This window comes from Mrakia frigida (genome assembly GCF_051309035.1).
Source record: "Mrakia frigida strain ATCC 22029 unplaced genomic scaffold BDY24scaffold_28, whole genome shotgun sequence".
Taxonomy (NCBI): Eukaryota; Fungi; Basidiomycota; class Tremellomycetes; order Cystofilobasidiales; family Mrakiaceae; genus Mrakia; species Mrakia frigida.
The window spans coordinates 71,612-96,995 of NW_027481253.1; the positions used below are offsets into that span (position 1 = coordinate 71,612).

The window sequence follows — 25,384 nt, forward strand, 5'->3', positions numbered from 1 at the left end:
CGCGTCGGGAGTTCAGGAGCTTGGAGAGATGGTTGCGCAAAGATGTTTCAAAGCAAGCTACTTGAATTTAGTGTTATGAGGACACGATACACGACGTAGAGTCGAGGAGGGCGGAGAGGATGCATCCTACACAAAGGAGCCGGTCAGTCGCCCAATTTTCTCTCCTGTCATCTCAAGCTTCTCGAAGTCCTGACGCAGCTCAAAATTTTGGCGAGAGAAGAAACAGAAATCACTATCTCGTTAGTAGCTCCCAACTGTCGTGGGGAAGAAAAGAGCCGAGGGGAAGGAGGTGTTATCGAACGACTTGGGACTGCGACGCGTGAAGGTCGCAGAGAAAGGGCGAAGATTCGGCCAAAAAGAAGATCCGAAGGCAGTTTTTTCGAGTGAGTGTGATGAAGATGTTGCGAAGAGCTCTATGAACGTTGAAAGGAGAGAAGCTGATCTGAGTTCGCGTCGGACGAGAAGAAAGCAAAACGATTGTACGAGCTTCATTTCCGTGGTCGCTCGACGTTTCTGAGGCTTCAATCCTGCCGTGTGACCACCCTCCTTCTCGTTTCCAGCGGAGAAGCTGTTCAGGATGTCACTCTTCCAAATCTCGAAGATGGAACGAAGGAGGAGAAGGAAGGACGCGTTGGTCTCCTCACCAAGCCGGCTGGGGGAAGAAAGGGAGATCGCGCGAGTCGTCGGCCCTCGTTCTTCGCGTCTTTCTGACTGAAAAATCTGCAGATTTGTCTAGCTGAAGAGCTGGATGTGGTCTTAAGAAGACAGTTGAGGATATCCCTACTACTATATCTACGAAGTGAAGAGTAAACGGTGAAAGAGGATGTAGTTTCGGCTGGTCTTTTTCTGGACTTCGATCAGCCAGAATTCTCACAACACCCCAATTTCCTCCCCTCTCCGCCCTTCCTCTCCCTTCCCTTTTACCCTCAACCCACCAACACCCTTCCCTATCCCCTCCCTTCCCCTTCGCTTCTTCTTCAAACAAGAAACGATGCTCGCTCTCACCTTCCTTTCCTCGACCCTCGCTCTCGCGACGGCCTCTTCAGCTCACCTCGACGCCAGGGTTCACAAACGAGCAGACGTTTCGGCGACTCCCACCGCCAATGGATTCATCCAAACGACACCAGCTACACAGGCCAACGGTGCTACCATCCCAGCGTTGACCGAGATCACTGTAAGTCTCTGGTTCGAGGCGTCGTTTTCGAAGGTCGAAGGGGAGAGGAGAGTCGTGCCGCGGGTTTGAAGGAGGAGGAAGGAGGAGGGAAGGAAGGAAGGAGGGGACGTGCTTGAGCAAGCTGACTCTTTGCTTCGTCTTGATGCTGATGCTTGAAAGGCCAACGCTCCTACTCAAACTACCGTGTGAGTTCGACTGATGTGGTTCAACGTCAACAAGGGAGGAGGAGTTTGAGCTCGCATGAGAGAGGCGTCCTTCTGCCAAGGGCCTGCTTTGACCCTGCTCGTTTCGTTCGGAAGCTCTTCCCCTAACCTCCATCTTCCCTTTTTTTTTTGCAGCGCTCTCTTCTCGACCGTCGCTGCTGGAGCATCTGGACCTTTCCCTTCCGCTCCTGTGATCCCTAGTTGTGAGTTCAAAGCTCGTCCTCGATCCCGTCCTTTCCTTCCTTTCGCCGTCACCCTCCTTTCGAGTTCTCCCTCCTCCTTCTTTCGTTGCCCTTGCCTCGCTTTGCTTTTCGTCTCTTCTTCCTCTACTACAGTGGCTGACCTTTCCCTCTTTCTCGTCACTGTCACACCAACTTTCAGTCGTCCTCGCCAACGGAAACTACCCTGCTCTCGACGTGGTTCCAGCCGTCAATTCGACAGAGGTGCAACAGTGGCTCTCCGAGATCGATCTCTCAGGCGTCCCAGATCTCAACGTCACCACTGGAGACTGCTCGACCAGTGCTGAGGCTGCTGCTGATGCTAGTCGATGCTGGTGGACGTGAGTTCAAATCCTTCTGCTTGTCGCTGAGACCTCGTCACTCCGCGTCTGCCTCGTCTCCTCTTCGCTGAAGAGCTGACCTCGCGACGTTTCTACTGGTCCTTTCGCAGCTGTGGTCAATGTACAAGGTTCGTCTACCGCTCCCTTTCGACTCTCTTCTTCCAAAGCTGATCATCTTCTCATCTTCGCGAAAAAAAAAGAGACACCGACATCACCGTTCGTTTTTCCTCCTCTCTTCGAGCTTCTTTCCCCGTCGTCCTCAAGCTAACCTTTCTTCTTCGATCGTCCATCACACAGGTCTGCCCCGACAAGTTGACCTTTGGACTCTCCTTCGACGATGGTAAGCTTGGTCGTGCAAGTAGATCAGGACTGAGCTGACCTTCCTCTCTTGATTTCCGCTGCTCCTTTTCAGGACCTTCGCCTTACACTCCTCTCCTTCTCGACTACCTGACTGCTTCTGACGTCAAAGCTACTTTCTTCGTCGTGGGATCTCGGTGAGAGAGTTTCTTCCGCCGATCTCAATCTCTTTCTGTCACTCACCGAAACTGACACGACGCGTCCGATGTTTTTCGCTTTTCAGAGTCATCTCTCGACCCGAGATGCTTGCTCTCGAGTACGAGCTTGGACACCAGATTTCGGTTCACACCTGGTCGCACCCTCGTGAGTCTTCTTTGCCCGTTCTCCTGGAAACAACGATGCAAGACCCAGAAGAGCTGATCGCGTCTCGTTTACCCCCTCTCGTTCCTCAGCTCTTACCACCATGACTAACGCTCAGGTGAGTTCTACGCGACCGTCCCTGACTTCAAGAAGATCTTCTAAGCTGACGAAACCCCACTTCTCTCTCAAAGATCGTCGCTGAGCTCGGTTCGTTCCAGCCGTTCTCTCACGTCGAGTGGGTTCACTGCTGACTTCTTCTCTCCTTTCTCTAAACTTCAGGATGGACCAAGAAGGCTATCAAGGACGTTATCGGAGTCACCCCTAACGTTCGTACACCTCCTTTAAAATGTTCACTACTTCGAATCGTACTGATTTCTCTTCATCTTCCACAGACCATGCGACCTCCTTGTTCGTCTCTCCTTCTCGTTTCTCTCTTCTCGAACCTACGAGCTGACCTCATTTCCTCATCTGAACAGACGGAGATATCGATGACCGAGTCCGTGCTGTTTGCAAAGCTATGGGTCTTACTCCCATCGTGAGCAGATACGCTGCCGGCACTAGCCCGCACGACGACATCGCTTACTCTGTCCTCTTTCTATGTTCAGATCTGGACTGGTCTCGCCGACGGAACCAACTTCGATACTGACGACTGGCGTATCGCTGGTGGAACCGCCACTGGACAGTCTTCCGTGGCTGCCTTCGACAAAATCATGGACGACGTGAAGGAGCTCGACACGGGATTCATCTGCCTCGAGCACGATCTCTACCAGGTTTGCCACATTCCCTCCTGCTCTGCCTTTGTGCTCTTTGTTCGCGTCCTGACCGTCGCTTCGTTTCTCTCTCTCAGCAATCCGTCGATCTCGCCGTCGGCTACATCCTTCCCTCCGTCATGAACTCCACCAGCCCTGCCCTCACACTCAAGTCTATCATCGATTGCCAAGGAAAGGCTCTTGCTGATGCTTGTACGTTCTCTTCATCAAACTCTCATCCGGAAACTTCTCATTCGGACGCGTCGAATCGCTGACCTCTCGCTCTTCCCTCTTCTTCTCTCAGACATCGAGACCAACACCAACTCCACTGCTACCAACTCTTCGGGAGCCACCACCAACTCCAACTCCACCGCCGCCGCTTCAGCTGGAGTCGGAGCCTCCGCAACCGTCAGTGGAACCGTTACCATCGCGGCCGGCGGATCGACTTCGACCTCGACTTCCGCTGCGTCTACCGGAGGAGCTGGAAAGAAGATGGTCGTCGGATCCACCGTTGGACTCGTGGGAGTCGTCGCTGCTTTCGCTGCTGCTTGGTAAACCCAAAACTCAGTCGGATCTTCGAAGGAGGAGGAGGGAGAGGAGGAGAGAAAGGGGAGAGGAGATCTCAACGCAAACGACGCTTTCCCCAACTTGGGAAGTTTCGCAAGGACTGTCGTGGCTTCCATTAAAACTGTTTCAAATAATAGACTTCTTCTCGTTCTTTTTATTCCCTCCTTCCGATACGCCCTTCGTTTCTATCTTGCCTTCGTTTGCAGCCTTGCCCTCGCTTGCCCTTCGACGTCTCAACCACCCACGCTCTCTATCATTTCTTGGAAACAATACATTTGCGTTTTCCTCTGCTCTCTAGTATGAAAACGACGAGGTGTCGAAGGCACTAAATCGAGGGAGGGAGAGAAAGGGAGGAGGGCGAGGGTGAGCTCAGGCCAAGTCGTCAATTAGCTGGGAGTCTTTCTCTAGTAGATTCGTCTGAATCTCGATTGTCCTTTGAAGTGTAGGTTTTTCGTCTAGTCGTCCGAGAAATTTGCGGTTCTGCCTCCGTCTCGAAGTCAGGCGCGTCTCACCTTCTCTTCGAGCTCGGCCGCTTTCGCGCCTTTCCTCCCTCCGACCGCGACCCCCTCCCTCCCTCAAAGATGCCGGCCAAAAAATCTCGTCGAGCAGAAGCTGAATCAGACGGCTCTCCTCCGGTCCCAACGACTCATCATCACAATCTCTTCTACTTTGTAGGATCCACGAGAGAGCGAGTTCCGTCTCTCCGACTTCCCGCTTCCTTCCTTCCCTCCCACTGACCTCTTTCCTCGCCCTCTCTCTCTCTTCCAGCCCCATCTACGATATCCTCAAACCCTCTTCTTCTCAATCTTCCTATTACCCTACTCCTGCGAAGACTCCAGTCGCCAAAAAGAAGACGAAGAAGCCCCTGCCAGAGGGAGCAGAGTCGGACGGGGAGAATGTTGAGCTCGAGCGTCCTTCCTTCTCCGACGGACCTCGTCTCGTTCTGCCTACCTCTCGACCTCCTCAGAGGAACGTCTTATCCCTTTACTCGATCACTCAGGGGGGGAAGCTTGCTATCAACCTCATCAGTGGGAAGAAGAACGTGAGGAAGCTGGAGGAGGTGTTGTATCCTGGTGAGTGATGCGTCGCGGTTTGGTTGTAGAACGGACGGCTGTTCGCCCTTCTTGCAAGGGCTTCAGGCTCGCGTCGACACCTCGAGCAATCTCTTCTCACTAGATTCTATCCGGAAAAGCTGACCTTTAACCACATCGCTCTCTCGTCTCGTCAACGCAGGAGCAATCGTCACCTTCCCTCTCCCTCCTCGTCCTCCTCCTCCCTCTGCCTCGTCCTCTTCTTCGCACCTCGAAAAGCAGCAGCAGCACACCCAGCGCAACTTCGATCTTCCCTCCTTCGTCCAAACCGTCATCCCAGCTCCCTCTGAACACGACCAAGGCGACGCTTCTTCTTCTTCGTCCTCCTCTTCCTCTGTCTCAACGTCGAGCAGCGTCTTCACGAATCCAAACCGACCCTCAAACTACCTCAACCCGCTCACAAGGACTACGTCTGCTTCCGCCGCTTCTACCGTCTTAGCAACACTCGAGTTCCCGAAAGACGTTGAAGTCAAACCTGTTGTGTTGAACGAAAGAGATGAGAGAGCGAGGGGGTTCAGGGAGGTTGTGGAAGGTGAGTTGGATCGAGGACGACAGGGACGACAACTTCGAGCTGAGCTGACCGAGTCGATGTTCGTCATTCGACAGCGAGAATCTGTATGCACGAAGAGATCGAGAAGGGGATGGAAGGGTTCGCTAGCGACGACGAGGAGGACGCGTCGATGAGAGACGAGTGAGAGACGCGTCTCGTCGTTCTCTTCCCTGGCCTTTCCTGCTTGCTTTGAGCCGATGACGAGGAGATGTAGTTGATGTGAACGTATCCATGCTGTATAAAAATGACATTCCTCATCCTCGAGATTGATTCCTTGAGAAAGTCTAGGGTTTGGACGATCCGTCGGTCTGAGGAGCGCGAGTGTATGCGAAACGAAAAGGAAAAGAGAGTCAGTCTTTCTGCTTCAACGACACCATGACCTCTTTCTCCACCGAACCACGATGGAAGCTAACTGAGAAGTGAACGAAAAACTCACCTCATCTCCCTTCTTCTCCTCGGCCTTGACCTCCTTGACCTCCTTCTCAACCTTCTCCTTCGCCTCCTCCACCTTCTCCTTCACTCCACCCACAGCCTCCTCAACCCTCTCCTTCACCTCCTCAGCCTTCTCAACAACAGCCTCCTTCGCCTCCTCAACCTTTTCGGCCACCTTCTCGACGAACGACGAAGCAGCGGGCTTCTGCTCCTCGATCTTCTCCACGACCGTCTCCTTCGCCTCGACCGCTGACTCCTTGACGGCCTCGACCTTCTCGGAAACGACCTCCTTGGCCTGCTCGACCTTCTTGGAGATGGTCTCGGTGGTGGGAAGCGCGTCGGTGATGGTCTCCTTGACGGATTCGACCTTCTCGACGACGGATGAGGGAGTGACTTCCTCGATTTTGGATCCGACGGTCTCCTTGATGTCCTGAGCGGTCTCGACGACGGTATCCTTGGTCTCGGAGGCCTTCTCGACGATGGTGGAGGTGGAAGGGAGAGCGTCCTTGACGGACTTGACGGCTTCGACAACGGCTGGCTTGACGTCCTCGATTTTCGACTCGACGGTTTCCTTGACCTCCTCGGCGGTCTCGACGACGGATTCCTTGGTCTCCTCGATCTTCTCGATGATCGTCGACGAAGCAGATTCGGCGGACTCCTTGACGTCCTCGACCTTCTCCTTCACCTCCTCGACAGCCTTCGCCTGCAACGCCTCCACCTCCTCCTCGTTCACCGCATCCAGCGCCGCTCCCAGAGTCTTCCATTCTGGTCCCGTATGCTCCCTGATCCCACTCAACCTCTTCCTCTCGACCTCCCTCTCTTGCTCGAGCTTCTCAACCTCAACCCTCCTCCATCCCTCCGTTCCAACTCCCCTAGCTTCGATCCACTCCAACCCTTCTCCCTCCCCCTCTCCCTCTCCAGTCTCAGCAGTGAACCAAACATCCAACACCGTTCCATCTCCGAGAACCCGATCGTCCAACTCCTCTCGAACGCGTCTGGCCTCCTCGACGGTTCCGAACTCAACGAGGTAGTAGGTTCCCTCTCCCGGGAGAGCGACGTACTTGGCTGTCACATCTCGGGCGTGGGAGAGAGCGTGCTCTTCCGGGGTGACGTAGTCGGGTCTCTTGGTGGTTGAGCCGGGAGGGAGGCGAGGAGTTGGAGGGATGCTGGGAGGAGAGAAGGACTCGGGCGAGGTTGGGGTGTGAGGGCGTTTGAGGAGGGGTTGGGAGGAGACGAGGAAGGTAGATCGGATGTGAAGATGGGGTCGGATGAGTTCCGGGATGTGTTCTGGGGTGAGGGTGGTGGTGAGGGAGGTGGAGGACTCGTCCGCGTCGGTTTTGGCGGAAGGCGAGGAGGAGAGGATTGATTGGGTAGGGCTGGAAACGAAGATCTGCAACGTCTTGGAAGGAGGTTGACTGTCCAACTTCTTCCTAGCCAGAGCCTGGGGAGTTCCAGCTTCCTTCTCGAGGTACTTCTTCCACTGAGTCTTCCCAGCGAACGCAGGGAGCTCTCCCTCTCCCGTTGTCGTCAACTTCTTCGGCTCCTTGACGGCCCCGCCATCGAGAGGTGGGAGACCTTTGGCTGCTCGTTCGTCGGCTTCGATCTTGGCGTATCGGACGGCTTCCTGATCGATGTCGGATGCCTTTTTTCCGGAGGCGGCGATTCGAGCGTACTCGTCTTTGACGAATCGGTCGGCCATTTCTTGGACGAGGAGGGCCATGCGTTTGGTGGTGTGGGTGAGGGGAGCGGTGGTTGGGGAGGTGGATTCGAGGTTGAATCTGAAGGAGGAGGAAGGGTGGAGAGGACAAGAGGAGGAGAGAGAAAGGAAAGGGAAGGGCGGGAAGGGAGGGGAGGAGGAAGGAAAAAGTCAGCTCGAGCTCACTTTCTCGTCCTTCCTTCGTCCCGATCCTTCCACCAAAGTCTCCTCCCTGTTCCCCTTCGCTCCCAAAGCGTAGCCAGTCCAACCTCTACTCGTCCACTACGCGAAAGAGACCCAAAAACTCACGCTCCAGTCGAGTACTTCTGAACGTTGAGCTTGACGTGTTCTCCTCTCCCACTCGCCAACAGGATCTTGACCATCACCTCGACGGCCTTGTCGTCCGCATCGTAGATATCCATCTCCGTCTGGTAGGTCCTCCTCTCGAAGATCTGCTTGGAAGCCGAGTGAACGAAGGGCGAACTGTTGGAAGCCCATCGTTTGAGAGTGGGTCGGAGGACTCGAGGACCGGCGACGGGGACGAGAAGAGCGAGGGCGGCGTGGCGGGTCATGGCTCCGTACTAGATAGAGCAGAGATAAGATGGACAGAAGATCAGTGTCAGACGAAGGGACGAGAAGGGAAGGGAAGGTGAAGAGGAGGATGAAAGGAGAGACTGACGGGCTTGAGGGAATCGAGTTCGTAGGCTGTGAAGGTGAGGGTGTGGGTGAGGATTCCGAACTTCTTATCGAGTTTGGGAGGCTGTAGAGTTTGAGATGTAAGCCAAAGAGGGGGACGGTGAGCTTCTAGAGTCGAGGAAAGGAGGAGTCGAGAGGAAGGACGATCTCCCTCCTTCCTTCCTGCGAGCTCAACCTTCTCAAAGACGAGAAGAACAAAAGACGAAGGAGACTCACGAGAGCGTAGACGTCCAGAGAAGCTGAAGGCTGTCGGTAGGGTGGGATTCTGTAGTAGTATGACCAAAGCAACGAGGTCAGATTGAGCTCGATTCCTTCTTTCTTGTCTTCATGAGCTCGACTCACCCAGCTCGGATGGCGACCTCGTTCGGGATCCAGTCTGAGACGTCAGGGTTGAGGAAAGGTCGTCGAGGTTTGTTGTCTCCTGCGAGGGAAGGGTACGTCCATTCATCAGGTCGTCGAGCTGCAACGGGAGCTGAAGTCGAGATGGAACGACGGGAGGAGGAAGACGAGGAGGACGAGGACGAGGTCGAAGGGAGGAGGGAAGCGGCGGGCGAAGTCGTAGATCCGAACGAAAGCCTTCGAGCCAAAGTTGGCAGGAGGGGTGTAGAGGAAGCCATCGACCTGTAGAGGGAAAGCCCTTGAAGAGCTCGGCGAGGAAGGAAAAAGGGGAGGGAAAGGAGGAAGGAGGAGAGGGTGATGGTGAAGGGCGAAAAGACGAGGTCGAAAAGTCAAGATCGGTTGGGTCCTTCCTTTTCTTTCCTTTCCTCAAACCCTCACAGCACATTTTCTCAGTCGAAGCGGAGTCAAGATGGGAGTCAAGACTGCTCTCCTCAAAAAAGTACCGGTTTCGATCCACCTTCTTTCCAAATCGTGGGCCAATCTGGCATGTGGAGGAGTCGAGTGCGTTGGGCTTCCGATCTTGCTCGACGCTCTCAAGGAGGGGACAGAGAAGGGAAAGGAGAGGGAAAGAGGAGTTCTTACGAGTCAGTAAATCACTAGGGCCTGTCTCAGAGAGTCCTGTGCTGATTTTATCTCGTACTTTTTGCATCAGTCTCGAATCACATCTCCGTGTAAGTCCTTGCCGAGGGAAGGAGCGACGCTTGTTGAGCTCGACCACGTTCAGCCCACCGTCGCTGCAGCTTCTCCGACTGATCTTTGTCTCTCTAATTATTCTTCTACAGATGCGATGACCCTATGGTAAGTCATTCCGTTCTTCAGAAGCTCATCGTTCGAGCTAAACTTCAAGCTGAAAGCTCACTACCGATTTCTCCCTTCCTCTCCCACGTTTCCAGCTCTGGTCCATCATGCCCGTTCGTCTTCCTCCCTCCCTCCGTTGCGACCTGTCCACCTCGCTGAGCATCCTTCCACTCTCTCGCTTCACAGTGGCGGACTTTCCTCAACCCACGGACAACTCGTTGGGTTTCCGGAGCTCAGGACATCATGTTCACCAACCCGTTCGTCGTCTTTCTCTCGTCTTCGCTCTCCCCTTCCACTTGCTAAACTGACCGGATCCTTGGACGCGATTTCATTAGCACCTTCTCTCAATTCTTCGAAGCTGGTCAAGTCCTCAACACAGATCGGTTTGGAGGAATCTTTCAACACGCGATCAAGGATTGTTCGGAGAGGTTGACGAACGGAGACTGGGTGAGCCTCTGTTTCTGCTTTTATGTTCTCTCGCCTGTTGAACCCATCCATACCTCTCACCACTTCAATCCTTCTCACCCCTCTCGTTGCCCGTTTCGTTTCTCCCTCTTCCTCGCTGACCCTTCATCCGCGTCTCTCCGTCCCTCCTTAGGTCCACGTCTTCCCGGAAGGCAAGGTCTCGCAACACTCTCTCAACCCAACTTACGATCAAGACAAGATGTTTCCCTTCCGGTGGGGAGTGTGAGTATCCATACACCCTCTCTCTCCCTCGCTTTCACGACCTCGTTCCTTCGAGCTGGACTGACGCGTCTTCCTTTCTCTCCCTCGTCTCCTCTTCGCTTCCGACAGGAGTCAAATCTTTTTCAACTCTCGGGTACCACCTCGTATAATTCCTATGCACATCAGAGGTTCGTCCCTCGCCCATCCTTTGCCCATTTCTATCTCGACCTCACCCTTTCGTCGACGGTCCGACTCACGCGTTTCTCCTCTCCTCCCTCTTTTTTCCTTCGCACGTCCACAGGATTCGATAAAGTCTACCCGGAACCTCGTCCGAGTGCCTGTACGTCCCTTTCCCCGTCTTCTTCCTTTCTCGAACCTCGAGACGAGCTGTTGAACGAACACGGAGGACTGACCTGATGTTCTTCGTTTCCCTTTTCGCAGTCCTCCCTCACAAAACCCCAAAGGGGACTCTCGGAGTAGCCATCGCTCCTTCGATAGATCATTTGACTCTACCTTGTGCGTATATGTCTCCCAGCCTCTTCCAAACTCGAACCGACACGTCTCTTTCGAAACTGACGCGTCTCACCTCTCTTTTCCCTCTTCCCTCTCCTCCGACCCTCCTCACCCTGTCCTCCCCTTGGTTCTTCAATCTCCTCTTCGCCTCCTTTGCTGCATTGGTCCTTCAGTATGGGATGCCTGGCGTTCTCGCGTGAAGGACGGCTTCATTCGTGACGACGGAAACGGGGAAGAGGAGAAGCGACGGAGGAGTGAGTTTGCTGCTGTTTTGAGGGCGGAGGTGGCTAGGCTGGGGAGGGAGGGACATTCGTTCAAGAATGGGAGGGGGGAGGGGCAGTAATGGTATGGATTTGATCGGAGTTTGGTTCGGTCTGTGGGCAGGAGAGGGAGGGAAGAGAGACCGAGAGGAGGCAAGAGGGAGACGCGACGCAGAACGGAAGATTCGGCGAGTTGAGGAGTGCAGAGTTTTGTTAGTTCCTCTCTTCCTACTGTATCAAGGCTGAACTCTTCTCGACTCATCTGTTCCCTCGCTCCCCCTCTGTTGAAATCGAAGGCGGACTTCGAAGCTCGAAGTGTTTCAAGCAGAGAGGGAGTCAGTTTTGCAGGTCGAGGATCCTCTTCTCCCAGATCGGGGGAGTCTTCCCGCCTCCTTCACGTCCTCCTACAAACGCTGATCGACCCTGCTTCGGTTCCCTTTCTCGTCGACTCGCAGAACACGACGGGCAACCTCTCGCCTGTTTCCGTTCAGCGGTTCTTCCAGGTAAGCTGATGCTTCCGTCCCACTTTTTGAGCCTAGTCGAAGCCTTCTCTGACGCGGTTCATCTCGCAGGAAGCTCGACGGGCGAAGAATATCTTGACGGAGGGAGGGACAGCCAGGGGTGTGTTGGGAATCTGATCATTTACAATTTTTGATACTCTTGAGTTACTTCTTCGTTTCCGCCTCGTTTCGAAGCAGCTTCTTGGTCCGGAGGGACGGTGAAAAGAGAATGGGCGAGGTCGAACGACGCGTCGCCTCGTTCCTCCTTCTTTTCCGATCTCGTCTTCCACTGCGACCTTTCACGTGAACGTGAAGCTATCTCAGGCTCTTCCAGCGACCTGAGGAAGCCTGAGAACGAGTCAAACGATCGGATCGACCGAGAAGCAAAGGAAGGTGGCATCCTCTCTTTCCGATTCGATTCCGAAGAGAAGTGGAAGCAGACCATGTAGAGATCCCCAGATACATCATCATCCATCAGATCCCTCCGTCTCCTATGCCGCCACCGCTCCCGTCGACATCTGTCCTCCTACTGCTGACGGTATCGATCCAGGAGCGGCCACCACGTCGTCGTCGTCGTCGAAGTCCTCGAACAGCTCTGGATACAGCTCGGCGTAGTTTCGGTTCTTTACCCCCATTCTGTTCGTATGAAAAAGCAGATCACAGTTAGGAGGGTGGTCAGCGAGTGTTTGAGGATTCGTGAAGGAAAGAGAGAAGCGACGGGAGGTGACGACGAGGGAGGGAGGAGAGGGGAGGAGAGAGGGAAGAACTCACACTCTCGAGTAGATCATTCCTGCTGGGAAGGTGAAGGCGATGAAGAGCGTACCGAAGACTAAAGGAAAGGGAATCGACAGATAGACAACAGCCAAAGCGTCAGCACGATGAGAACGAGGAGGGGCGAGGGAGGGAAGGGGAAAGGGAAGGAGAGAGCTCAACCACTCACAGAGGAATCGAATGAGAGCCTTCTTTTTGGGTGGAGGATCAGGCATGACCTACAGATGGGTCCAACACAGAGTAGAGAGAGTCCAAGTCAGCTCTGGGTCTAGGGATCGGGCTCCAAGGGGGGGAGGAGAGGAAGAGGAAGGAGGAGGAAGGTGGTTGAGTCGAGCTCGCGAATGAGCTCAACACCTTTTCTCTCTGAAGGACGAAGCTCAACTCACACCCCATTGGAAGACCTATCAACACCGGCGTGAACAAATGAACGGTTAGCTGTCTCACCTAGACTCAAAGTAAAGGAAGGAGTCGCAGAAACTCACGGTCGCATTGGGCAAAGGATAGTCCTCCTTCGTGAGAGGTCTCTTCTTCGGGTTCCAGTGGACCACTCCCGTTTGAGATTTAGCGATCGCGAGCGATTTGCGACGGAAGATGGCGGGGAGTTGGAAGGCTGAGCGGGAAGCTGTAGGGAGCATAGTAGAGCGGTCGATCTGAGAGGAAGGGAAGGGAGGGAGAAGGAGAGGATGGAAGTTGAGAGCGAAATGAAACTCCTTCCTTCCCTTCTGCTAACGTCGATGAAAGGAGATGTCGAAACTTTCAAACTCGAACCCTTTTGATGAGTGAGTTGAGTTCTTACCTTCCCTCTACGGGTCCCGATGCTGATTATGTTGCTCTTGCTCTGAATCTTGCAGCGAAGACGACACGCCCTGGGGAGGAGGAGCGGGAGCTGGCGCACCTCCGCCGGACGATGGAGATCTCATTCAGAACGCTCTCGCTAAGGAGAAGATGATCAAGTGAGCTCCTACAACAATCCCATCTCTTCTCAACCCCAATCCTGACTTGACTTCTCGTTTTCAGCGACATCCAAGGCCTCCAAGAGGGACTCAAAGGTCAGCTCGCTCCCTCCCTCCCTCCTTCCTTCCGTTCGAGCTGACTTCTTTCCTTCCCGCTTCGGCAGCTCTTCTCTCCAGGATCACAACAGTGAAAGGGGATACGGAGAAGCTCGCTACGGAGAACCTGATGCTGGATCAGTACATCGCTAATCTCAGCAAGAAATGAAGCAGGGATCGAACGAAGGCAGCTCGAGCTCTCATCTTCCCTTCGACCTCGATCCGACGACCTCGCGTCGGCGAAGGTGGCTCGTTGGAATGGTATTCGGCGAGCCTACTTGGAGCTTTCGTAGGAGGAGGGTGCTTCTGTGGAGGGGAAGGGCTGGGAAGGGAGGGGAGGGGAGGAAAGGGGGAGGGGAGGGAGAGAGAGCTGAGGGGGTCGAGCTCCGGCTCGAGGTCGCGATGCGATGCGATGGATCTGCTACGAACGCTTCTGGAAGGGAAAGACCGATAATCCTGGACTTCTATCGGCCAAGGGACAGTCTCTTGAGTAGCAGGATCTCGGAGTTCTTCTCGGTTTCGTCCCTCGAAGTCGAGCTCCTCGACACCCTCGCTCCTGCTCCCCCTTCCCCCTCCTTCGCTCTTGTTCGCGAAGATAACTCCTGAAACGAGAACCAATTCGATAGTAGAACACATATGTTTAACATCCCCTCCTGTCGCCAGTCTGCTGCTGCAACTCCTCGACGCGTCTCCTCTCTCCCTCCTCGCTCACCAATCCACAATCCTCCCAACAACACCCTCTTCTCCCCCTTTCAAACTCAACCTCCTCAACTCCTCCCTCCTCCCCTCCGCCTCCAACCAATCCTCCAGCTCACTCGAAAGCTTCGAACTCGTCGATACCGTCGTGCCCTTGATCCGGGAAGAGGAAGTCGAAGAGGAGGAGTCGGGGTAGACGTCGAACTCGAACGCGGGACTGAGGAGACGAGGGATGGGGCGTTGAGGCATGCCTTGTTTGAAGTGCATGATCGTTAGAGGGCGGATCTTCTCTTGTCTGGATGAGAGAGGAGAGGAACCGAGAGGGGGGTCAGGAGAAGAAAAGAAGAGACGCGAGAAGCGAAGCGAACGGACGTGTAGAGAGGTGGGACGGAAGGGAAGTGCATTACGCAGTCGTTGAGCTATAAGGAAACAGGGGAGACTCGAAGTCAGTTTTCTGCAGCGAGAAACAAGCGACAGGAACGAAAGACTCACCTCAGGCGACGACGCATCGTACAACAACGAATAATCCTGTCGATCCTCACCCGTCCCAATCTTGAACCTCGCCACGTAGAACGGCAGGTAGATCGGTACAGCGTCCAGTTTGTTCCACCGAACGGTGCTCGACTCGACCTCTCCTAGATCGCCGAGATCGAGGGTCGAGGAGGGGAGGAGGGAGGGGAGGACGAGAGGAGAGGTATCGAAGGGCACGGGTGTGATGTCCATGTCGTGTTGGTTCAGATCGATCTTGGGGTTGTATTTGGAGAGGGTGAGAGGGAGGGAGTGGAGAGTAGGTTGGAGGTGAAGTTGGGAGAGGGGAGCGACGGAGGTTCCTACACGAAGCCAACGAGCGAGACGAGTCGAGGGTCAGCCAACCGTCCTCCCCTTCGAACGAACCTTCGAATCGAACGTACCAGGGAACCATGCCCCCTTCGAAATGACCGCTACCTCCTCCCCTTCACTCGTCTTCCCTTCTATATTCGCTCTCACCGCCCATACAGGGACGTAAACGGCTGCCATGTTGATCAACTCGACTTGGAGGCCAGGGAACAAGCGAGGATAGCTTGCGCTGAACGCGAAGGCGATTCCTTTGAGGACGCTCTTGGAGAGGAGAGCGCTGTGAGCTCGGACTCCTATGGAAAGTTTGTCGAGTGCTTGGGTGCGGTTCTTGTGGAAGGGGACGGCGTAGACTTGGGAGGGAGAGGGGAGGAAGGAGATCGGAGAGGAGATGTTGGAAGATGGCGAGTCCGAGGAGGTTGAAGCAAGGTCGGAAGAGGAGGAGGAGGTTGTGTTCAAGAGGGAGGAGGAGGTAGAGAAGTGGCGAGGGGTGGATAGACGAGATGATGAAGAGGAGGAACAGGGGAGGGAGGAGGGCAAGATGGACGGCTGAACTCGAAGGGAGATCGGCCGTTTCAGGATCGATCCGAGCTTGATTGATCTCCGTAGAGGTAAGGACATGGATGGAGAGTGAATAGTGGGAGGAGAGGGGAAAGAAAGAAGGGAAGGAAGGGGTTCGATGGTGATGGTGGGAAGGAAGGGGGGTTGGCGTGAGCTCGAAGGTTGCGGAGGGTCGACCGTCCGTTGCTAAGGGAGGTCACCTCTCTACAAACTTGTGAGAAAATGTCAACTTTTTTTCTTGATATGGACGACGAGAGCCTACCAAGCTCACCTCTCGACCCGTTTCAACTCTCATCTCAAAAACACGTCGAAACGACGCGCAAAACTGTGCGACGATCGACTCACCTCATTTGCGAACCTCTTCTCCAGAGAGAGGCTTCACCCAACCACAACTCCCTTTCCCTTTCCCTTTCCCTCCTTCTTCTTCGTCGTACGCCTTTCCTGGGATGCAAGACATGGATTCGGTCGTGCAGGGAACACCTCAGATCCAGTCAGCTCAGAAGGAGAATCTCAGAGGTGAGTTTCAAAACCAAGCGAGGAGAGGGAGGGAGGAGCTTCGGAACGCGTCTTTGCGAAAGGAGGTGCGAAGGAAGGAGCCTGCAGGGGCTCTTGGAGGGCGAAAATCTTCCTTCTGGAGCTACTGGGAGGACATGTTGGGCTCGCAGAGCTAAATGGAAGTGTGAAAGGATCTCTAGAAGACTCTGAAGAGTCATGCTTTGGTTCGCTTTCCTTCGACGGTCGAGCTGACGCTTTCCCTCCCTCCCTTCCTCCTCCTCCTCTCTTCCCTCTCGACAGCCACTTCTTCCCTCAAAGCTCGTTCCGCTCGTTCCGTCATCTTCTCTCCCAACAACACCTCGCATCCTTACTCTCCCCATCAACGACCCTCCCTCTCTACCCATCCTCGCTCCTTCCTCTCCCGCTCGAAATCAGGCCTTCTCTCTCCCGTGCTCACTCCAACAAAGAGCATCCTCAAAAGGACCAACTCGGACGATATCCGACTGGCCAAGGACGTCTCGGAAGGTACTAGAGTCAACGGAAGACGCGAAAACCTCAACAAACGAACACCTTCAGCTCTCGGCATGTCTGTTGAAGGAGGGAACGTCCCGAGCTCGTCGTCCTCCCCTCCTTCCTCGTCCGGTGGTGGAGCAGCAGAGGAACTTGTCATGTCCTCTTCGCCACCAGCAGGATCTTCTCCTCCTCCATCAGTACCTTCCAACGACACGGAATCCATCCTCGCAGATATCAACACCCATATCCAAACCCTTCTTTCAGCATCGACGACGGCCTTCCCTTACGACCCCACCCTCCTCACTCTCACTCCCTCTTCCTCCTCCTCGTCGTCCGGTCCCCAACCTTTCCACATGCAAACCTCCCCAGGAGACGTCGCCGAAGCCTACACAGCTCTCACCACTCGCTTCCGATCCTTCTTCCTCAGCGGAGACGGAGGAGAATCCAAAGGACCGACGCCTGAGCTTCACGCTCCTCTCCGAGCGAACGCGTCCAACCTCATCCGAGCGTTCACGAGGGATCTCGGCAGACTGTTTACTCAGCCTGAGACGGCGGGGGAGGAGAACAGGGGGAGCAGCCCGTCGGTGTTTAATGGGGAGACGGAGGGAGGGGGAGAGGGAAGTGGGAGACCGATACGGAGAGGGTTCTCGGATGAGGAGATCACGACGAGGAGGGAGGAGGTCGCGGCTGGCCATGCGGTGTTGAAGTGGTTGGCTTTGGTGTTTCATGTGGAGGAGATCTTTGGAAGTTTCTCAGGTGAGTTCCTTCGTTTCTTCCGTCGCGTCTTCGAGCTCGTCCGACTGACTCTTCCTCTTTCCGCTCTCCCCAAGACGCCGACATCCTCTCCCTCCTTCGCATCCTTCTCAAAATTCCTCTCTCCCCTCAAACTCCTTCCGCCAACACCCCCTTCTTCAGCGTCACCTCCGCCTCCAAACGAACCTACGCCTTCTCCATCTACGCTCTCACCCATCTTCGTCTACCCAACCGCATCCTCCTCCCCGTCGCCAACGACATCATCGAAGCCTGTCGACGAGCCACAACCCTCTCCTTCCCCTCCACCTCCTCCTCCAAATCCAACGCTTCCTCCAACCCTCTCGTCGGAGGAGGAGCAACAGCAGTCGAAAGCAACTCCAACGTCAAAGCCAAGGTCGAGGGACTCGGAGCCATCTACAACCTCCTCTCGAGGAACGCGTCGATCTTCTTGCCGTTCCACAAGGAGCTGGTCCCGATCTTGCTGAGAGGGTTGATCGACAAGACTCCCAGTGTGAGAGCGAGAGCGAGTGCGGCGTTGGGTGCTGCGTTGGCTGGAGGGAGAGCGTGGGTGGCGGAGTGCGAGGAGGAGTTGAACAAGGAGGTGAAGAGGCAGGCTGAGGGAGGAGTAGGAGGGGTTGGGAAGTTGGAGAAGGAGAGGAGGAAGGTTGAGAAGAAGAGGTTGGAGGAGGAGGTCAGGAAGAGTAGGAAGGTGTCGGAAGAGGACGTTGCGTTGACCGTGGTGGGATGCTTGAAGAAGAAGACGGGGGGTGGGAAGGACGAGATGAGGATGGTGCAGGCGATTGTGGCTCAGTTGAAGACTTCGTTGGAGAAGGACAGTGGTGAGTTTCTTCCTTCCTTTCTCGTAGAACTCGAGAGACGCGTCGAACTGACTTTGAACTCCGTTTCTTTCTGAAAGCTCACTGGGCGGTCGCGACGTGGGCGATCTTGATCACTCTGCTCGGTCGAAACGTCGCTACTCACATCACGGATCTTCTCGACTTCATGAACGTGAGTCTCTCGTCTATCTGGTTCGTCTCTGAGTTTCTCAGTCGCTGACCTCGTCGTCGTTTTTCCTTCTCAGGTCGCTCGAAACACCAAAAACTCTCGAGCTCTTACCCTCCTCTGTCGCCAGGCCTGGGACCATGTCATCCACGCTTTCGTCTCCCAATCCTCTCGTCGAATCTCCGCCATCGACCCAACCATCGAACCCTCCTCGGATCTCTCGTCCTACAACCTCGACTGGTGCCTCACGCCGAAACGAACCAAACTCCTCGTCACCTTCGTCACGACCGCCAAAGACGCTCCTCCTCAGATCATGGATACGACGGACGACGCTGGAACGGTCATCGACAGAAGCTGGCAGATGCGAGAGAGTCTCGGGACGGCAACAGCTCACAAGGCGGAGATGCTGAGGATCAGCGTGAAGAGCCTGACGAGTTTGGTCTTCGCGTTGACGGGAGCGTTGTTGAACTCGGCCACTCTTCCTTCGTCGTCTTCGTCCTCGGAAGGAATCAAGAACCAGAAGGAGGAAATCGTCGTCAAGTCAGCGAATCAGAACCTTCCAGCTATCACCATCACCACCACTTCCTCAACAGGGAACGTTCTCGTCCCAGCCACTTCGTCTGCAACCAACCCTTCCTCCTCCCTCGACGCGCCTTCCCCGGAGCAGATCAAGATGGATCACCTCACCACTCTCTTCGACAACGTCGTTCAACCCTTACTCGTCCCCGTCCTCGCCATTTCAGCTCTCGACGACGTCAAACTCCTCGGCTGGAACCTCCTCTCCGCCATCTTCGTCCCTCCTTCCCCTCCCTCCTCCTCCCAACCTCGACCTCCCTTCAAACTCGATCGACTCCTCTGCCAGCCCTTCCTCAGAGGAGAGATCGGATCGTTCTCGTCCATCGAGCTTCAGTCCCCGACGGCGTCGGTGAAGGAGAGAGGACTCTGGGAGTTGGCCAACAGCGCGGCGAGGGACGCGGTGAGGGTGGAGGAGATTCAAAGCTGGCCGAGCGAGTGGACGGCGATGAAGTTTTCGATTTCGGTGGTGAAGGTGTTTGAGGTGGCGGTGAGGGGGATGAGAGGCTTGGCGGATGTGGATCAGGTCGAGTGGGTGAGGAGCGTGGAGGGCGTGAGGGTGTTGCCGGTGAGTCCTCTCGATCCTCGTTCCTGATCGATTGACGAGGAGCTAACTTCTACCTCGCCCGACTTTTCTTTCCAGGTCGGACTCTCTCACCTGTGGAAATCGATGCTCTCAGCTCTCGACTCCATCAAGCCCGAACGTGAGCTTCTCCCTTCAGCCGTTTCGGACGCGTCGAACCATCACTGACTCCCCTCCCTCCCTCCCTTCCTTTTCTTTTCTTTCCTCAGCCAACACCCGACCCTCGAAACCTTACCTCCTCGGACTCCTCGAGGTCACTCGCTTCATCAACGCCATCCTCGCCGAGAACCCAGCTTCCTACATCCCTCCGACGCTCGAGTTCGACTGCAACCTGGAACTCGTCCGATACGGTCTCGTCGAGCACCTTCTCTCGGTCGCTATCTCGACGCTCGGAGCCGAAGCCTTCTCTACTGTTCTGCCTTTCAAGGATGAGAACACGTTGGGAGCGGGAAGGAATGGACAGCCGTCGGCTGCTTGTGAGTCGACTTTCCTTTCTCGACGAGACTCTTTCCTTCCTTCGAAGCACAAGCTCGTCGCTGATCCTTTAATTTTCTCCACACCGCAGGCATCCTCATCACTCGTTTCGTCAGTAGGAAGATCCCGTCAGCAGACGACGACGCGTCCGCTCGATTCGCTTTCGTCGGTCTCCTCGAGAAGCTCGTCGACGTGGGAGTCGCTGGCGAGCTCGGGCTGAAGCTGCTCGGAGACTTGACCAACAACCTCGAGGATCTCGCTGCCGATGAGGGGAACGATGCGACGAGGCTCAGCTTATGGACGATCATCAGTGAGTCAAATCGTTTCGTGCATCTCCCGACGCGTCCTTGCTGACCCTCTTCCTCCTCCCTTCTCTTGGCCTCGCCTCGCCTCAGCCCGAAAGTGGACGACCTACTGGCCGAAGGAGGTCGATCCCAGCAGTCAAGAGATGGACGACGAGGACGAGGCTCCTACCGACGCTTCTCCAGCAGCCTCCTTCATTCCTAAATCAACGACTCTCGATCTCCTCAACAACCTCCTCACCGATCCCTTCCGTCGCTTCCCTTCGTCCTGGGCCACGGCTTCGCCGGAGACCGTGGAGGTCTGGAAGGATCTGCTCGAGACTACCATCGGTCGATGCAAGGCCAAGAAGATGAGCGGGAACATCGTCGTCGTCGAGAGCATCTCTGCCAGTCTGTCCGACTTTGAGGTCGCTGAGTCGTGAGTCTACCTTCTTTCCCTCGTCTGCACTCCTCAAGCCGACTTGCTTCCTTCTTCCCTCGATGGCCAGGCCTTCCCGACCCTCCCTCGAATGCCTCGTCGCCATCACCAAGGTCATTCGCTACCCAGGAGCCAACTTCCCAACCAACGACGCCAACCTGGCTCTCAAACTCGTCATGCGAGACCTCCCCGAGTCCTTCCTCACCCTCATCGCCGATGCTCTCGCTCAAGCCTACACCACCGTCTCCTCCCAACCGGATCAGGTCGCACCAGCAGTCGAACTCCTTCGATCTTGCGCCGCTCTCCTTCGAGAGCTTCCTCTCGGATTCGTCCCCACCGCCGTCGAGCTTCTGTCTGTCCCCGTCGAACTCTGGCTGGAGGATTCCGATCGAGTCCTTTCTCCTGAGCTTCATATCAGTGGAGTGAGCCATCTCGTTCTCTCTCAACAGTCGTCTTGCGTCGAGAAGCTGACTCTGCTCTCTTCTTCTGCTCCAGCCCGTCTTCCTCTACGAAACCATTCTCTCACTCCTCGCCTCAACGTCCCTCACACGGGAAGGAAAGGTCTACCGAGTCGTCCAGCCCACCAACTCTGAGCTTCGAAAGATCACTCCCCTCCTCCAGGTCGCCGCTGCCGCTCCTCATGGAACCCGAGCTCTCGACGCGTTCAGGACCTTCTGGGACGCGACCTTCGCCGGCGTTCAGGGACTCGAGTACTCCATCTCGCTCAAGGAGATGCTCAAGGGGATCAGGAAGTCGGGAGTCGAGGTCGATGCCGAAGGGTTGTCGTACACTCAGTCTCAGTCTCAAACTCAGTCGCCAAAGAGTCTCGTTCGTCCATCTCTCTCTTCTCCTCTCTTCCCCTTCTCATAACGTCGAAGCTGATCCTTCCTTTCTCTCTTCATAGCTTCCCGATCCTTTCACCCTCCCTTACCACCCTCCCCAAAGCCCTCTTGAGACCCAGGACGACAGTCGAGAGGTCAGAGACGAAAGCTACTACGCCGACGCTTCCTCCAACCTCTCGATGGGCCAGTCCGGAATGTCCCTCGACTTCGTCGCTTCCAAGTCTCAAGCCAACGGGAACGACTCTTCCTCGGACGAAGAAGACTTCAGACAGCCTCAAACTCGATCTCGAACTTCAACTCCCTCGAAGGACGTCGAGGAAACAAACGGACGTCGTCGACAGCCTTCCAGAGCGTCCCTCGCTCCTCAGTCTCCTGGTCGCACCGTAGCTTCCCAAGGATCTCAGGGATCGTCGAGCACGAGTGGATTCAAGAGACGAAGAGGCGAATCAGGTTAGTTGAAGGCTTGCTCGTTCCGAAAAGAAGCACAAGCCTGACGCTCGTTTCTTTCGCTCCTTCTCAGTCCAAACTCCTGCCAAACGTCGTCAGTCCTCGCAAGGTCCCTCGCAAACAGTACCTACGCTCCCTTCTCCTTCCAAGGACGACTCCGGCGACGACTCGGACGAGGTCTTGATCATGGAAAACTCGCCAGAGCAGCAGGAGCAGGAGCGACCATCTCTTCAACAAACCTCCAACTCCGTCGACTCACGTCCAACCTCCTCTCGAACCCTTCAACGATCCCACTCCTCGTCGGTCCTCGCCACTGCCGTCTCGTGGCTCCCGAGGATGTTTAGGTCACCAGCGAAGAACGCCAACGGCGTGCTCTACGACCCCGAGGAGACGTTGGGATCGGAGGAAGGGGAGAGTCAAGGGTACGGAGCGGAGAGCGCGCCTGTGACGAAGGAGGAGGATAGGCGAGCGAGGCAGAGAAGGGAGGTTGACGACGAGGAGGAGGAAGAAGAGGAGGAACGGGTGGCTGGTGGGCAGTCGATGCTTGGGTTGGTCGAGAGGGCTATGGAGGACGAGGTCATGACTGGGGAGGACGAGAACCAAACCGACTTGAGTCGTGAGTTCAGGCTCCTCGCTTGCCGCTCTGCTCGATCCTTTGCTGACTTTTCATACTCTCTCTCCGTCCTCTAGATATGTCACCCGCCTCCCAAGGATCTTCGAGCGTCGTTCGTGAGACTCCCAAGTCGGCTCGACGCGCTCATCGACAAACCGAACGAGGTGCGTCTCGTCCGCGTCTTTTCGCCCAAGATTGATCTTTTCGAACCCTCTCTGACCATCTTCTTTTGTTCCTTCCTTTCTCGACCAGTTCGAATCTTCGGAACGGACAGCCTGATCGACCAGAGCATCTCTCTCACCCTTCCTGGAAACGGTCGACGTATCTTCTCTCCTGAAGGCTCGTCGGAAGGTTCTCAGCACCCATCATCCTCGTCCAACGCCCATGGAGCTCTCTCCCTTCGAGCTGAGCCAGCTATCCTTGAAGACGAACCCGAACAAGCCGGTGCGTCCTCCTCTTTTCCTTCCGTTCTCGTCAGACGCGTTTCTTTTGCTGACCGTCTTCCTTCTTCTCCTTCTTCCTCCAGACGACTCTGTCAACGAGAACGCCTCCCCTCTCGCCAAACGATCCTTTGCTACCACCTCCGTATCCTCTCTCCACTTCCCTCACGTCGCTACCGCCTCAGCTGCCACCCCCGCCCAAGCTCAACAACCTCCTCCTCCAGCCGCTCTCGAGGTCGCTCAACAGCCAGCCCCTCCCGACTTCCAGTCGCTCTTGGGATCCATGCAAGATCGCTTCGATGTCAACAGTTGGGCACCCGAAGAGCTCGCCTTCAACTCTAGTCGTCTAGCTCGTCTACTTGCTTCCATGCAGGATCGTGAGTTATCTTCGCCTCCTCTCGTCCCTCTTTTCTTCTCGTCGCTGACCTTCTTCCTTCGTCTTCCTCTTCCCTCAGAACTCGTCGAAAAGCTCTCAGAGTAGCTCGAGCTGATTTCCTTTCGTTCTCATTCTCTTTCTCTTCTTGTTACGACCCCAAAAACCTTGCATTTTCCTTCTTCTCGTCGCATCTTCCACAGTCTCTTTTCGCAACCTCATCACGTCCTCGCTAGCCCTCCATATGTTCTCCTTTGTTACATTGTTTCTTCTTGTCTTTTTTGACCGCTCTTGATGAATCTGGCACGACTGTTTCAGAAGGAACGAAAGACGCAGAAAGGCGATCGCGTCCTCATTTCACAAGCCGTTCCTCCTCCTTTCCCTTTCCTTCTTGACCTGGGCCTTCCAGGCATTTGTGTTTGCTACTTCCAAACGATAGACCCGTGTAGGTTGGCAATGGAAGCTCCCATCATCTCAGGCAAGAAAATCTGCATCGGGTCGGATCGAAATGCGATCGAGATCCAGTTTTGACCAGTCCTGGAGACTCTTCCTCGCTGGAAGCTTCTTTTTAGGCATTTTGGTAGACTTGTTCTCTCTCTGATGCTGTAGCTGATACCTTGTAGCTGATACTTTTTGAAGACGGAAGACAAAAGAAAGAAAGACGCGTCTCGACCTGCCTCCTTTTGCTCTTCCCGCGCGTCTCTGACTCAAATCGCCAAACCGATCATTAAGCTTCAAAGAGCTTGGATTTTCGGAATTCGCTCCACACGCGCATCACTCACTCGGGTCTCTTCACTTCGACTGACCTGGGGGCGAAAAAATGGCTCGACGCGTTCGTTCTCCCGTCCCCCTACGACTTCCCGGAACTTCCAACTTTAAATCAATTGGCTAAGAAAACTTTTTTTTGAACGGATTTGAGGAACTTGGCAGCAGCATCTCCTCGAACGGGAGCAAAGTAAAAGCAAGTCGATGAAACGCGTCTCGCCCAAGTTAGCTTCCCGTTCTTGACCTCTTAGATGATATTGAAGGGAGTACAAGACAGATTAAGGTTGGTAGCTCCGTGCTCTCGAGAAGAGAAGCAAGAACAAAGCCGAGGAAGAAGAAGTCGGCCCAGGCACGCGAACGCGACCCGCGTCCTTTTTACTTTCTTCCCGTTTTTGAGACTCACGGAAGCCAAACCTTTCATTTAACTTCGCGTCTCTTCCCCTTCACGCTTGACCCCGTTCCCTACGCGCAGACGCGACTCAACTTCCGCAGCCCCTGCCGGAAAATCATACTTAATGTTTCGTTTGACCCTTCCTTTCTCTTCTTCCATTCAACCACATTCTTCCCACTCTCAGTCCCACTCACTCCTCACTTCCAACTCTCACCCACCCACATCCTCACCTCTTTCCTCAACCATGTTCTCCACTCTCAAGAACACCCTCAAGTCTACCGCCTACTACTCTGTCGGAACGTCGCTTTTCGTTGCCATTTCTCTCGCTTCCCTTGCTCTCAACACGGTGAGTTTCTTCGTCTCCCCTTCTCCGGCCTTCCACCTTTGCTGACTCTCCCTTTTCTTCTCCTCCACTAGGCGTCTCCTTTCGAGTCCACTCCTACTCCTGCTCCCGCTTCCGCTGTCGCAAAGGAAGTAGTTGGACGACCTCGAGCTTCCTCCGTTTCCTCCGACGTCTCTTCCTCGGTTAGCAATTTTCTCAAAACCCTCCTTCCTCGGTGCGATCACGATTGCTGACCTTTGCGTATCTCTCTTCAGTCCTCCGTCCCCTCCTCATCCTCCTCCTCCCAATCGGACGACACTTCCTCCTCTTCCTCCTCCAGATCCACCACTTCCACTCTCAAGCCCTCCCCCGCTGAGATCTTCGCGGCCTTCCACAAGGACACCTACACCAGACCCTACAAGACTTCGACTTCGACATCGGTCAAAAAAATTACCTCCGTCGTTCGAGTCCAACACGCCGGCGGCCAACGATCAACTTTGATTTCTCGACGAACCATCAGCAGTGTCACTCGCTACTCTTCTTTTTCGGATCTCTACCTTATCTCGCAGTAAAAATGTATCTCTTGAGTTCCTAGTTTCGTTTTAATATCTAATCTGGCTCGAGTTCGAAGACGGCTCTCACCTTCGTTCAACGTTT

General features: G+C 55.0%; 8 protein-coding genes across 8 annotated transcripts; 5 read left to right on the top strand and 3 right to left on the bottom strand.

The window, feature by feature from the left end:
• Window positions 1–866: 866 nt before the first annotated feature.
• Window positions 867–4,273, top strand: BDY24DRAFT_145784 (uncharacterized protein). The gene is made up of 17 exons (XM_076636103.1): window positions 867–1,174; window positions 1,334–1,359; window positions 1,513–1,580; window positions 1,759–1,936; window positions 2,047–2,064; window positions 2,137–2,152; window positions 2,234–2,276; window positions 2,349–2,430; window positions 2,517–2,596; window positions 2,686–2,711; window positions 2,785–2,800; window positions 2,873–2,919; window positions 2,986–3,001; window positions 3,070–3,128; window positions 3,199–3,363; window positions 3,441–3,555; window positions 3,647–4,273. Exons 1-17 carry the CDS (start codon window positions 992–994, stop codon window positions 3,895–3,897), a joined length of 1,389 nt encoding a protein of 462 aa, XP_076494194.1. The 5' UTR covers window positions 867–991; the 3' UTR covers window positions 3,898–4,273.
• Window positions 4,274–5,764: 1,491 nt separating this feature from the next.
• Window positions 5,765–9,075, bottom strand: BDY24DRAFT_397469 (uncharacterized protein). The gene is made up of 6 exons (XM_076641567.1): window positions 8,717–9,075; window positions 8,591–8,639; window positions 8,358–8,438; window positions 7,988–8,259; window positions 5,987–7,760; window positions 5,765–5,858 (listed from the first exon to the last, which is right to left on the bottom strand). The coding sequence occupies exons 1-6, from the start codon at window positions 8,989–8,991 to the stop codon at window positions 5,835–5,837; spliced, it is 2,475 nt and encodes an 824-aa protein (XP_076494195.1). The 5' UTR covers window positions 8,992–9,075; the 3' UTR covers window positions 5,765–5,834.
• Window positions 9,076–9,145: 70 nt separating this feature from the next.
• TAZ1 (lysophosphatidylcholine acyltransferase) lies at window positions 9,146–10,701 on the top strand. Its single transcript, XM_076641568.1, has 8 exons — window positions 9,146–9,357; window positions 9,426–9,444; window positions 9,556–9,571; window positions 9,667–9,684; window positions 9,758–9,828; window positions 9,907–10,018; window positions 10,170–10,258; window positions 10,367–10,701. Exons 1-8 carry the CDS (start codon window positions 9,183–9,185, stop codon window positions 10,629–10,631), a joined length of 765 nt encoding a protein of 254 aa, XP_076494196.1. The 5' UTR covers window positions 9,146–9,182; the 3' UTR covers window positions 10,632–10,701.
• Window positions 10,702–11,961: 1,260 nt separating this feature from the next.
• BDY24DRAFT_443462 (uncharacterized protein) lies at window positions 11,962–13,009 on the bottom strand. Its single transcript, XM_076644770.1, has 5 exons — window positions 12,764–13,009; window positions 12,668–12,682; window positions 12,451–12,499; window positions 12,282–12,339; window positions 11,962–12,146 (listed from the first exon to the last, which is right to left on the bottom strand). Exons 1-5 carry the CDS (start codon window positions 12,914–12,916, stop codon window positions 12,002–12,004), a joined length of 420 nt encoding a protein of 139 aa, XP_076494197.1. The 5' UTR covers window positions 12,917–13,009; the 3' UTR covers window positions 11,962–12,001.
• Window positions 13,010–13,647, top strand: BDY24DRAFT_397483 (uncharacterized protein). Its single transcript, XM_076641569.1, has 4 exons — window positions 13,010–13,060; window positions 13,133–13,234; window positions 13,299–13,330; window positions 13,399–13,647. Exons 1-4 carry the CDS (start codon window positions 13,026–13,028, stop codon window positions 13,497–13,499), a joined length of 270 nt encoding a protein of 89 aa, XP_076494198.1. The 5' UTR covers window positions 13,010–13,025; the 3' UTR covers window positions 13,500–13,647.
• A 288-nt stretch (window positions 13,648–13,935) lies between these two features.
• Window positions 13,936–15,548, bottom strand: BDY24DRAFT_397485 (uncharacterized protein). Its single transcript, XM_076641570.1, has 3 exons — window positions 14,938–15,548; window positions 14,519–14,856; window positions 13,936–14,445 (listed from the first exon to the last, which is right to left on the bottom strand). Exons 1-3 carry the CDS (start codon window positions 15,479–15,481, stop codon window positions 14,299–14,301), a joined length of 1,029 nt encoding a protein of 342 aa, XP_076494199.1. The 5' UTR covers window positions 15,482–15,548; the 3' UTR covers window positions 13,936–14,298.
• A 259-nt stretch (window positions 15,549–15,807) lies between these two features.
• On the top strand, window positions 15,808–23,557 carry BDY24DRAFT_397487 (uncharacterized protein). Its single transcript, XM_076641571.1, has 17 exons — window positions 15,808–15,937; window positions 16,217–17,185; window positions 17,260–18,021; window positions 18,099–18,190; window positions 18,264–19,325; window positions 19,401–19,461; window positions 19,550–19,816; window positions 19,906–20,124; window positions 20,210–20,534; window positions 20,605–20,956; window positions 21,030–21,362; window positions 21,439–21,826; window positions 21,897–22,439; window positions 22,514–22,600; window positions 22,689–22,880; window positions 22,963–23,253; window positions 23,332–23,557. The coding sequence occupies exons 1-17, from the start codon at window positions 15,868–15,870 to the stop codon at window positions 23,355–23,357; spliced, it is 6,039 nt and encodes a 2,012-aa protein (XP_076494200.1). The 5' UTR covers window positions 15,808–15,867; the 3' UTR covers window positions 23,358–23,557.
• A 1,037-nt stretch (window positions 23,558–24,594) lies between these two features.
• BDY24DRAFT_443466 (uncharacterized protein) lies at window positions 24,595–25,299 on the top strand (the record flags this gene model as incomplete). The annotated part of the gene is made up of 3 exons (XM_076644771.1): window positions 24,595–24,751; window positions 24,823–24,930; window positions 25,003–25,299. The coding sequence occupies exons 1-3, from the start codon at window positions 24,650–24,652 to the stop codon at window positions 25,297–25,299; spliced, it is 507 nt and encodes a 168-aa protein (XP_076494201.1). The 5' UTR covers window positions 24,595–24,649.
• Between the last annotated feature and the right edge of the window lie 85 nt (window positions 25,300–25,384).

Bases quoted from the DNA above. Each gene is read 5' to 3' on its own strand.
- BDY24DRAFT_145784 (XM_076636103.1), top strand. From the start codon at position 992: ATGCTCGCTCTCACCTTCCTTTCCTCGACCCTCGCTCTCGCGACGGCC. The intron at 1,360-1,512 runs GTGAGTTCGACT...TTTTTTTTGCAG, and splicing joins GCTCCTACTCAAACTACCGT to CGCTCTCTTCTCGACCGTCG. The intron at 3,556-3,646 runs GTACGTTCTCTT...TTCTTCTCTCAG, and splicing joins AAAGGCTCTTGCTGATGCTT to ACATCGAGACCAACACCAAC.
- BDY24DRAFT_397483 (XM_076641569.1), top strand. From the start codon at position 13,026: ATGTCGAAACTTTCAAACTCGAACCCTTTTGATGA. The intron at 13,235-13,298 runs GTGAGCTCCTAC...TCTCGTTTTCAG, and splicing joins GCTAAGGAGAAGATGATCAA to CGACATCCAAGGCCTCCAAG. The intron at 13,331-13,398 runs GTCAGCTCGCTC...CCGCTTCGGCAG, and splicing joins CCTCCAAGAGGGACTCAAAG to CTCTTCTCTCCAGGATCACA.
- TAZ1 (XM_076641568.1), top strand. From the start codon at position 9,183: ATGGGAGTCAAGACTGCTCTCCTCAAAAAAGTACCGGTTTCGATCCAC. The intron at 9,829-9,906 runs GTTCGTCGTCTT...CGATTTCATTAG, and splicing joins GACATCATGTTCACCAACCC to CACCTTCTCTCAATTCTTCG. The intron at 10,019-10,169 runs GTGAGCCTCTGT...GTCCCTCCTTAG, and splicing joins GGTTGACGAACGGAGACTGG to GTCCACGTCTTCCCGGAAGG.
- BDY24DRAFT_397485 (XM_076641570.1), bottom strand. From the start codon at position 15,481: ATGTCCTTACCTCTACGGAGATCAATCAAGCTCGGATCGATCCTGAAA. The intron at 14,857-14,937 runs GTACGTTCGATT...GGCTTCGTGTAG, and splicing joins GAAGGGGGCATGGTTCCCTG to GAACCTCCGTCGCTCCCCTC. The intron at 14,446-14,518 runs GTGAGTCTTTCG...GTTTCCTTATAG, and splicing joins ACGATGCGTCGTCGCCTGAG to CTCAACGACTGCGTAATGCA.
- BDY24DRAFT_397469 (XM_076641567.1), bottom strand. From the start codon at position 8,991: ATGGCTTCCTCTACACCCCTCCTGCCAACTTTGGCTCGAAGGCTTTCG. The intron at 8,260-8,357 runs GTCAGTCTCTCC...TGCTCTATCTAG, and splicing joins AACTCGATTCCCTCAAGCCC to TACGGAGCCATGACCCGCCA. The intron at 7,761-7,987 runs GTGAGTTTTTGG...CTCCTCCTTCAG, and splicing joins CAGAAGTACTCGACTGGAGC to ATTCAACCTCGAATCCACCT.
- BDY24DRAFT_443462 (XM_076644770.1), bottom strand. From the start codon at position 12,916: ATGCTCCCTACAGCTTCCCGCTCAGCCTTCCAACTCCCCGCCATCTTC. The intron at 12,340-12,450 runs GTGAGTGGTTGA...CCTTTCCTTTAG, and splicing joins GGCTCTCATTCGATTCCTCT to TCTTCGGTACGCTCTTCATC. The intron at 12,147-12,281 runs GTGAGTTCTTCC...TCATACGAACAG, and splicing joins GGAATGATCTACTCGAGAGT to AATGGGGGTAAAGAACCGAA.
- BDY24DRAFT_397487 (XM_076641571.1), top strand. From the start codon at position 15,868: ATGCAAGACATGGATTCGGTCGTGCAGGGAACACCTCAGATCCAGTCA. The intron at 19,326-19,400 runs GTGAGTCCTCTC...TTTTCTTTCCAG, and splicing joins AGGGCGTGAGGGTGTTGCCG to GTCGGACTCTCTCACCTGTG. The intron at 20,535-20,604 runs GTGAGTCTACCT...CTCGATGGCCAG, and splicing joins GACTTTGAGGTCGCTGAGTC to GCCTTCCCGACCCTCCCTCG.